This window comes from Echinops telfairi, unplaced genomic scaffold (genome assembly GCF_000313985.2).
Source record: "Echinops telfairi isolate 266 unplaced genomic scaffold, ASM31398v2 ScPeMD7_36;HRSCAF=134, whole genome shotgun sequence".
Taxonomy (NCBI): Eukaryota; Metazoa; Chordata; class Mammalia; order Afrosoricida; family Tenrecidae; genus Echinops; species Echinops telfairi.
This window is the reverse complement of record NW_022103934.1, coordinates 1,175,343-1,185,059: the sequence shown is the minus strand read 5'-3', so window position 1 is coordinate 1,185,059 and position 9,717 is coordinate 1,175,343. Positions and strand designations below refer to the sequence as shown.

The following is a 9,717-nucleotide window of genomic DNA, read 5'->3' as shown; positions in this document are numbered from 1 at the left end:
ATGCGGCTCACAGTCTCTCTTGCCTTGCAGCCCTTGGAGCTACTCTGTGAGAAGTCTATCGGCACTGCTAACCGGCCCATGGGGGCCGGCGAGGCCCTGCGGAGAGTGCTGGAGTGCCTGGCCTCGGGGATCGTCATGCCAGGTTGGGGCCTTCTCTTTGCAAGTTGCAGGGAAAGGACAGGACTGAGGCCCTGAGGCCACTTCCTCGCTGGTCCCCTGACTGGGTTAGGGCAGCAGAGCTCCATGTGTATCCCCCACCTGCCCCCCTCCTCTAGGGCAGAAGCATGTGACTACCCTCTGGCACCATCCTATCCAGCCCTGTGCCGGGTCCGCAGCTGAGATTCTTTAGAGGGCGGAACCGGGGGCAGGGGTGACCCACTCCCACGTGAATTTCTTGCTCTGAGCCACATGTGGATTATTTCTCTCGAGGGCTGGACGCCGAGTGGGTCCCCCAGCTCGGCGTGTTTTCAGAGCTGGGTGTGGATGGGGCGCGAGGGGTACCGCACCTGACTGACTCCCTCAGCCGCACAAGTCTTCAGAGATGCTAAAGGATAATCCTCTGCATATCTTCCTTGTTTCCTGCCTTCAGATGGTTCTGGCATTTATGACCCTTGTGAAAAAGAAGCCACTGATGCTATTGGGCATCTAGACAGACAGCAACGGGAAGATATCACACAGAGTGCGCAGGTATAGTCATCGCCATTGCCACCGTGAGCCCTGACCCAGTCTTTAAATCGCTGGCTTCCAGTTCCATTACTGGGTATCCTCAGGGTAGCCACTGGACGTGTAGGCTCAGGTCGGGACCGCAGGCAGAGGGCGCGTGGCTGGTACAGGGCGCCCCAATCTGGGCTGCTTCTCCCCGGGCGCCAGGCGTGGTGGTCGCCTGCCCTCAGTCTGCTCGAGTGCGGTTTTCGGACACCGAGTTCAGCGAGGAGATGCGTTTACAGTGTGGACTGCTCCGGGGGCCTTCCCCTGCAGGCCCGCCACGTGGCTCCGTGTGGCAGCCAGTCCCCAGGTTGGGGTCTCCTGTATTCCTCTCACGGGGGGTGGTCACAGGCTGGCCTTCCACCACAGCAAGGCTGGGCCCTAGCAGTCAGGCATTGCCCTGGCTGTTGGGGGACTCCTTGCTGTTGTAGGGGAGACCGCTAGCAACCCCCTTCTCAGTGTTTGCCCCTTCTCAGAAGGCCTTAGTGAGCACACACCACCTGGTTGGCAGCACAGGGCAGCCGAGTCAGTCTCCTCTTCCCCTTCTCCAGCATGCTCTGCGGCTTGCTGCTTTTGGCCAGCTCCACAAGGTTCTGGGCATGGACCCTCTGCCTTCTAAGATGCCTAAGAAGCCAAAGAATGAAAACCCAGTGGACTACACCGGTAAGCCCGCAGCTGCTTCCGGAGCCGCACCAGGCTGGCAGAAGACCCGCTTCCTCAGCTGCTTGGCTTCTTCTGTTCTTTCAGTTCAAATTCCGCCCAGTACCACCTATGCCATTACGCCCATGAAGCGGCCGATGGAGGAAGACGGGGAGGAGAAGTCTCCCAGCAAGAAGAAGAAGAAGATCCAGAAAAAAGGTATGCCGCCAGCCTGGGCCTTGGCTGTTGGCACTGAAGGCCTTTAAGCAGCACCGACCTTCAGTGGGTGTAGAGCATGATTTGGGGTTGGGCCTTCACTGATGCCCATGGGGTGGCCGGCCCGGGAGACTGGTCAGGGTGTCTAGAAGCTACACTGCTGAGGGACAAGCGTGACCCAGAGCACCCCAAAGCTGCTTTCCTGGGTGCCGTGCTCACCCTGACCCACCTCGGTGTCTCTGTAGAGGAGAAGGCAGAGCCTCCCCAAGCCATGAACGCGCTGATGCGGCTGAACCAACTGAAACCCGGACTGCAGTACAAACTGCTTTCCCAGACCGGGCCAGTCCACGCCCCTATTTTCACGATGTCTGTGGAAGTAGACGGGAATTCATTCGAGGCCTCGGGGCCATCCAAAAAGACTGCCAAGCTGCACGTGGCTGTTAAGGTAAGTGGCCCGATGGCCTAGTGCAGCTTGATCTTCTGGGGCAGAACCCTTTCCCATCCTGGAGCCCCCAGGGTGGGCAGTGTGAGTTTTAGGAAGGGCTCCCAAACACTGTCATGTTTCAGTGTTGGAGCGTTTGCCCCGGTGACGCGTGGTCAGAGGCCTGTGTTGTGTAGGGGAAGAGCATAGGGGGCCACCCGCCTAGCCTGGCATCAGCTGGTCCTGAGAAAAGAGGTCATCAGACCCTCCAGTGGCCAGGTTCACTGCCCTCTTATACGATTTGGGATACCCTGGCCTGGGAGAGCTGAGTGGGAGGCGAGGCGGCAGTGAGAGACTCTGGGCTCTGTGGGCGCCTCCACAGGTGTTACAAGACATGGGTTTGCCGACGGGCGCTGAAGGCAGGGACTCCAGCAAGGGGGAAGACTCTGCTGAAGAGACGGAGGCGAAGCCAGTGGTGGCCCCTCCACCTGTGGTGGAAGCTGTCTCCACCGCCAGCTCTACCTTCCCCTCGGACTCCACCACTGAGGTGAGCGCGGCATGGGTGCCAGGCCAGCTGACACAACTGGGGAAGCAGACTATTCAGGGCCTCCTAGTTTCCATCCATAGTGGTCCTTGGACACCCCACAGAGAGGACCATCCTGTGCTATACCACCCTCTGTGCCCCTGTGGTGGACCTTGTCAGGAGGGGGTAGGGGAGGTAGTCCCGGGGCTGTCGGGCAGGGCTAAGTTGGTGGGTTCTTTCTGGTTTTCCCTGAGAACGTAAAACAGCAGGGGCCAATCCTGACCAAGCATGGCAAGAACCCAGTCATGGAGCTGAACGAGAAGCGGCGTGGGCTGAAGTATGAGCTCATCTCGGAGACTGGCGGCAGCCACGACAAGCGCTTTGTCATGGAGGTGAGGGAGCAGCCCGGTCCTTGGGGGCAGGAGCTGGTCTCCAGGGGGCCATCTCCTGTCCCTGACCTTCCTCTCCCTTCTAGGTGGAGGTGGATGGGCAGAAGTTCCAAGGCGCTGGCTCCAACAAAAAGGTGGCCAAGGCCTATGCTGCCCTGGCTGCCCTGGAGAAGCTCTTTCCTGACGCCCCTCTCGCCCTTGATGCGAACAAAAAGAAGAGGGCCCCTGTCCCCGTCCGCGGGGGCCCTAAATTTGCTGCTAAGGTGGGTGTCTTGGTGTTCACCTCCTCGCGTAGGTGCTCGGCCTGGTGCGTGTGTGCAACCCCGCTAATTTGAGAACCTGCTTAGTAACTTGTCGCTGTTCCCTCTAGCCACATAACCCGGGGTTTGGCATGGGAGGTCCCATGCACAATGAAGTTCCCCCGCCCCCAAACCTGCGCGGCCGTGGCAGAGGAGGGAATATCCGTGGCCGAGGGCGAGGCCGAGGGTTTGGCGGTGCCAACCATGGAGGCTACATGAATGCTGGTAAGGCTGGTTTCCATGTGCCCACAGTGGCAGGTTCAGGGTCGGGTGGTAGCGAGAAAAGGGGCGTGACAGGCCTGCTTTCTACCTCTGACCCTGCTCTCTTCTCTTCCAGGTGCTGGGTACGGGAGCTACGGGTACGGAGGCAACTTGGCGACCGCAGGCTACAGTAAGTGTGTGTTTTTCTGTCTCGAACTGGGGAAGCAGGTACAGCGTAGCGCCTGGGCCAGAGTTAGAGCAGGGCTGCCCACCCTCCGCTGCCCACTGAGACTAGGAGGGGCACCTGCCTTTTTTTGGTGGCTAGGTCAGACTGTCGCCAGGTCCCCTACCCTGCAGCCATGTGACAGGAGTCTGTAAATGTTAACACCCAGAGTTGTGTGACTTCAAAGTTACTTAAAAGTGGAAATTTTACATTTCTCTGCTGTGAGCCATGCGCCGCGCCCACCCAGTGAGTACGGTTTTCGGACAGGGCACAGCTCTTGTCTGGGGAAGGAGCCTTCACTGGGGGGTCACAGAGGCAGAGAAATCTAAAACGTGCAACTCAAATGTGGCGCTCTGTGCCCTTCTTCAAAAGAATTCTAATTTTTTTTCTCTGCTCTGTCTCCCCCCTTTGTAGGTGACTTTTTCACAGACTGCTACGGCTATCATGATTTTGGGTCTTCCTAGAGCATCTAAAAGTATTGCACACAAAATCAACTTTTTACTCCACTTTTCTCGAACTCCAAAACCCAAAGTGTCCGTGCTGTGTCCCTGTGCTTCACTGGGTTTCTCAACCGTGGCTTTTCACCGCAGCTTGTCTGAAACTCTTAGCCTGCAGAATTTAAGACAATGGCAGTTTTTATCGTGATTTGCCTTTGAACTTGGTCCTATCGAAGTTCACACTAAGTGGAAACACTTTTCAGAGAATGTATCTTTTTGTGCAGACTTGCACAGAACCCTAGAGCCAGCGTTGTTCCGCATCAAGGCAAAAGCCCACCTTTGCTTTTTATGGAAAGCATTCCTTTATTTAAGAGACAGATACCGAAGCATTTAACTCTACCTTTGTCTTAATTTACAGCAGGTTTTGTATGAATTTTTAACCTTTTAACAAATTTTCCAAACCTGGTTGATGCCTTTGACAGTAAGGAAAATGGTTTCACCACATCTGAGCCCCTTTTCTTTTTTCTAAGCATGTAAACTTGGGGAACGGGTGGGGGGAGACTGGAAATTGTGCCCCGTTAGCCTCTCCCGCCTTTTGTAAATGCTTTGGTGGGTTATTGTGGGGGTGGGGGACGGGAAGATGGGATGCGGTATTTCCTGGCTGGTTTCCCTAGAGAGTGAACGGAAACTCTCAAAGGTATCAAAACTGTGCTTCCATGTTAAGTGCAAAAAAAAATTAAAAGACAAAATCAAACACCAGACAGGCTGTTGTAAGGAGTAGAGAAGGTGAAATTTTGCAAGTCCCAAACATCGCTCTGCAATTGGGTGGGATTCTGGGGCTTTCCTTTTCAAAGTGGGCCTGTGGGTGTGGCCTGGCGGGATTTTCTGGCCAGAATGTGGGGTCGCGCAGAGGGTGCTGGCTCTGACCAACCCTTCTTGGTGATTAATCTGGCAGGCAGGGCGGCCTCTGTGTTGACTTGCAAGATTTTGCATTTCTCTTCAGGCAAAAACTGGTCAAATGGTGACTGCATATTTTGTTCCCAGAGGTTTGAAACATTCAGTGAAACTTTGAAAAGTTTTCTTGCATGATGTATTTTTTTTTTTTTTTAGGGAATTATATTGTTTGAGAATCATGTCTTTTGATACCAGGAAATAGTTATCCTGAATGACGTTGACAACTTGCCCTGCCCTTCCCTTTATTTTTTAAACAATACATGTTACAGTAACGAGCCCTCGATACTCGGTGTCTTCATTCATGTGCTTCAGGAGGGGGCAGAGGCGCCACCTGCTCAGCTGGGGGGCTGATGGGGCTGCAGCAGGCTTTGGGACTCGGGGTGACTGGAGAGGGCTCCCCTGCCCGGGCTCCTTCTAGCCGTGGTTTGCATGGTGCTGCCTAACACCCGGACATGGCTGCCTCCTCAGTGTTTGACTTTGTGATGATGCCGTCGGGGTGGGGGTGCTGCCTGAAGAACTCAAACTGGAGTCTGTTGACCAGTTCTGTCCAAATTCTTCAAATGTCTCAAGCTCCAGCTGTGTGGGTGCAGGGCCCACTGGGTGGGGCCCCAGAGTGTCCAGAGGCCTAGTGCACATACACTTGGTGCTGTGAGCAGGGAGGGCAGGACTAGCTGTGGGGAGCACCCCCTCACTCTCCTGTCGGTCCTGGACACAGGGTAAGCGGGGTCCAACCCCCCAGCAGCAGTCCTAGTGGTCAGGGCTGGCTGGTGGGGCTGGGCCTGGAAACCAGGTCTCCTATGCTGGGGAGCCAGCAGCTCAGGTATACCTGTTGCATTCATCCTGGTCCCCCAACCCTGCAGCCAGCCCTCCCTCAGCCCCCCCACTCCCACCCCTGCTAAGAGACTGCTGCGGGGTTGGGGCGGGGCTCCGGTAAAGCAGCACCCAGTGTGCCTTGAACTGTCACTCTCCCTCCATCATCCCGAGTCCCTAAGGGTGGGGTGGGGGGAGTGGGGGAGGCAGGGTGTTGACAAGCGTGCGTGCCCTGGGGTTTCCTCCCTGCTGACATAGGGGTGGCACTCCACTCCCCGTGACATTCTCCGCTCCGGGGCCTGAGAATGTGGCGGCCTCGCTGCACACTTGTCCGTCCTGCCGCTTGGTCCTGCTGTCCATGCCCTGCAGCTGTGCTGGGAAGAAAGCTTCTGGGGGGCTCTGGGTGTGAGGGTTCCCAGCTAAGCCTGCCTGCCTTCTCCTGGGGGTGGGGCCCTTCATGCGCGGGAGTCCCCATGGGCCTTTTGGCCAGGCCTGGGCCTCAGTCTGGGTCTGCTGCACCTTTTCCCAGCACAGTGGGGGTGGGCACCAGCTGCTGCGTGGGGCTTTGCTTTTCCTGTCGCCGTCGGGGACATCTGGGTAGCAGTCGTGAATGTCGTGCGGCACCCGGATCTCATCTCACTGTAACGTTGCCATCCGCTGCCATCGCTGCTCCGGGTGCTGCCCGCCGCTGCTTGGCACAGATCCAGTGTTGTCATCACTGATGCTGCGTGGAGCCCCTGTGCCCGATGGAGCCGGCCCACCGCCTGTGGATGCAGCAGGCCGCTCCCAACCCCGTCCCACCCTTCCATGCCCGCCCCACGCCACCTGATGGCAGACACGTGTTGCTGGGCCACCTTGGGGCCCACAGCCCTGTATTGCCCCTTCCTCGCCCTTCCCCTGCCCTCCTCCTGCTCTACCTTACCCGCTGCCTTCCTGTGTAGGTCAGTTCTACAGCAACGGAGGGCATTCTGGGAATGCTGGTGGAGGCGGCGGCGGGGGCGGTGGTGGCTCCTCTGGCTACGGCTCCTACTACCAAGGTGACAACTACAACTCACCGGTGCCCCCAAAACACGCAGGAAAGAAGCAGCCGCACGGGGGCCAGCAAAAGCCTTCCTACGGCTCCAGCTACCAGTCCCACCAAGGCCAGCAGCAACCTTACAGCCAGAGCCAGTACGGCAGCTACGGACCCTCGCAGGGCAAGCAGAAAGGCTATGGCCATGGGCCTGGCAGCTACTCCTCCTACTCCAACTCCTACGGCTCCCCCGGGGGCGGCGGGGCCGACTACAGCTACGAGAGCAAGTTCAGTGAGTTGGCTCCGGGGCCCCAGGGCCTGGTGTGCTTCTCCCAAGGAGTGCTGCCGGGCCTCGGGGGGCGGGGGTATGAGGCAGTGTGGCATCTGGTCTGGACGAGCACCAGCACTACAATGTTGTTTCCGCTCCACATCTCCCGCCACTTCTGAGGGGCCCGCATCTTGGGGCTGTACTGGGGACAGCTGGGAGGAATCCGTGTTCCAGTGAGATGAGGCAGCAGTGGGACTGGGGACAAATGACATTGCTGTGGGTGGGGTAGGGGTGCGGAGAGACCCCCTTCCAGCCCTCAGCACCCAGGAAGTTCGTCCACCCGCAGGAAGGCAGGACAGGGCTCAGCTGTTGAGTGTGTTGACAAGGCCAGGGGTAGGGGGTCACCCTGCAGGGCTCTAGCTGCCCTCTGAGCTTCCTCAGTGGCATGGCCTGTGCTCCATTTCCATGGTCAGTACAGGGCCATCTGCAAAGACTCCAGATCTCTGCTGGGGGCCTGCACAGCCCCTTCCCGGCTATAACTGCGCCGTCTTCTCCACCCAGACTACAGTGGTAGTGGAGGCCGAAGCGGCGGCAACAACTACGGCTCTGGCGGCTCATCCTACAACCCAGGCTCACACGGCGGCTATGGTGGGGGCTCTGGTGGCGGCTCATCCTACCAAGGCAAACAAGGTAGGCCTGGGCAGCAAGGGACTTGAAGGGGCAGTGAGGAGGGAGTAAGGTTGGGCAAGGGGGCTCCTTGAGACGTGCCTGTGAACACGCAGGCTCAGGCTCACCGACTTCTTGGAAGTGAGGAATCCAAACGAAATTAGTCTGCTCTTCCCTAACAACACCTCTTGACGAAATGCTGGGATCAGACTCTGTGGCCAGACAAAGGGCATCTCCCACAGGGAGGACCTGGGACCTTTCCCAGGGCCTGAGCTCTGTGGTCTTCATGGCCAGGGCTGGCTCACTGCTCCGGTCATGGGCCCCCACCCTCTGAGGGTGATGGTGACAGCTCACCATGTGTGCTGGGCACTGGCAGAGTTGGCAGCCTGAGTGAGCTTGCCCGGGTGGGCTCGTCTCTCCACATGCCTGCTGACTCCCACCTCCTTCTCTGTCAGGTGGCTACTCGTCACAGTCAAACTACAACTCCCCCGGCTCTGGCCAGAACTACAGCGGCCCTCCCAGCTCCTACCAGTCATCACAGGGCGGCTATGGCAGAAACGCAGACCACAGCATGAACTACCAGTACAGATAAGCCCGTCCTGCCACTCAAGCCCCATTCGAGGATTCAGTTTTATGCATCACAGTTAACATGTCAACCAGTCCCTTGGCCCTCTCGCCCTCCCCATCCCCGGTTCCACGTTGCCGTGTTGTGAGGTGCAGCTGGTCACTGCCGTGGCCCGTCCTGTGACCCATATTTAGCCGTGTTTGGGACTCCGCGTCTTCAGTGGTTTGTTAGTTACCATCACACCGTGTCTGAGTAGCGTGTCGCAGTCTTGCAGTTCGGTATCCCGCTGCCTGTTGACAATTGGTGTTCGTGTTCACGCGCGTGTCTGGAAACGGGCGCTGGCGGGATACCACGTCTGTTCAATGCTTTTGTGAAGTGAGTTACACGCGCTTTCTGTATTTTAATGCTTTAGTGTTTCCGTTTTATAAGTGAAGATTTTATTTTCAACACCAGTGGGAGAGAGTGGGTTGTTTTTCTTTCTGTATGTCTGCATCACTCAGGCAGTGCATCTCATTTCAGCTGAATGTAGATAAATAAATAAATAGAAAACTGCGCCCGTCGTAGGCCTGGGCGTCTGACCCACGGGCAGGGCCTGAGCTGCGCCCACCCTGGGGCCGACCAGTGGGGGTCGGGCTCCATCTCCTGGCCTCGCCTGTGTCCAAGCTGGAAGAGACACCCTGACGGCCCAGCCCAGGCCCGGTCACACCAGGCAGGCCCCCTGGTTTCTGCGGAGGCTCCAGTGGGTGCAAGTGCAGGCTCACCTGCCACGGAGGACACGGCCTGCCAGGGGAAGGCGGGACTGGAAGCGCCGGAGGTGGGGTGTGCCCACTGTCCGGGCCTATCCTCAGCCCACTGGCTGGCTGGCTCACTGGGGCTTCCCAAACCTGGGCTCCTGCTTCTCATTTGGGGGACCTTTGTTGCAGCTGGCTTTTGGCCCTAGCATGGGTAAATGCTAGACTCTGCCTGACTGCACAAGGCTCCCTCCTCCTGGGCCCCCGTGAGCAGTGTGTGGGAGGGATGCCTGACCCTGCTCACTCTCCTTAATCAACACTGCCCGTTCTGGACACAGAGGTGGTGGTGGCACTCGGATCGGCTTTCATCCCGAGCTGGGATTTTTGTACTTCTGGCTGCCCTGTGATGTCTGCTCACAGAGCCACTTCTCTGCCCTCCCGGACGAGGCGCCTTCTTGGAACGGAAGTGAGGAGGGATCGTCCTTACTCGCCATCATTCAGCAGCTGCAAGAAATGCAATTGTGCCTTCAGAGGATGGCCTGCGTCTGTCGGGACTGTGCTTGGACGGACATTTGGAGCCACTGCACCACCTGTGATAGCAAGGTCCAAGTGGCCCACTTCTGATAGAAGCCCTCATGTCTCAAGGCTACTGTCAAGC

The 9,717-nt window shown here is 57.8% G+C and overlaps 1 protein-coding gene across 5 annotated transcripts in view; it reads left to right on the top strand.

The window, feature by feature from the left end:
• The window catches only part of ILF3 (interleukin enhancer binding factor 3), a 14,808-nt gene extending 5,928 nt beyond the window's left edge, over positions 1 to 8,880 (top strand). Inside the window, exons 7-19 of one of the 5 annotated variants that reach the window (XM_045290322.1) lie at positions 31 to 142; positions 590 to 687; positions 1,257 to 1,368; positions 1,453 to 1,563; positions 1,806 to 2,005; positions 2,364 to 2,528; positions 2,774 to 2,896; positions 2,980 to 3,156; positions 3,264 to 3,417; positions 3,530 to 3,583; positions 6,759 to 7,121; positions 7,659 to 7,787; positions 8,219 to 8,880. In XM_045290322.1, the coding sequence (XP_045146257.1) occupies positions 31 to 142; positions 590 to 687; positions 1,257 to 1,368; positions 1,453 to 1,563; positions 1,806 to 2,005; positions 2,364 to 2,528; positions 2,774 to 2,896; positions 2,980 to 3,156; positions 3,264 to 3,417; positions 3,530 to 3,583; positions 6,759 to 7,121; positions 7,659 to 7,787; positions 8,219 to 8,355 (1,935 nt within the window). In that variant the 3' untranslated portion in view covers positions 8,356 to 8,880. Of the gene's footprint in view, positions 1 to 30; positions 143 to 589; positions 688 to 1,256; positions 1,369 to 1,452; positions 1,564 to 1,805; positions 2,006 to 2,363; positions 2,529 to 2,758; positions 2,897 to 2,979; positions 3,157 to 3,263; positions 3,418 to 3,529; positions 3,584 to 4,030; positions 5,291 to 6,758; positions 7,122 to 7,658; positions 7,788 to 8,218 lie in introns of those variants that run through there. The other 4 variants (XM_004716798.3, XM_004716797.2, XM_045290323.1 and 1 more) reach the window with 4 other exon arrangements.
• Positions 8,881 to 9,717: the final 837 nt, after the last annotated feature.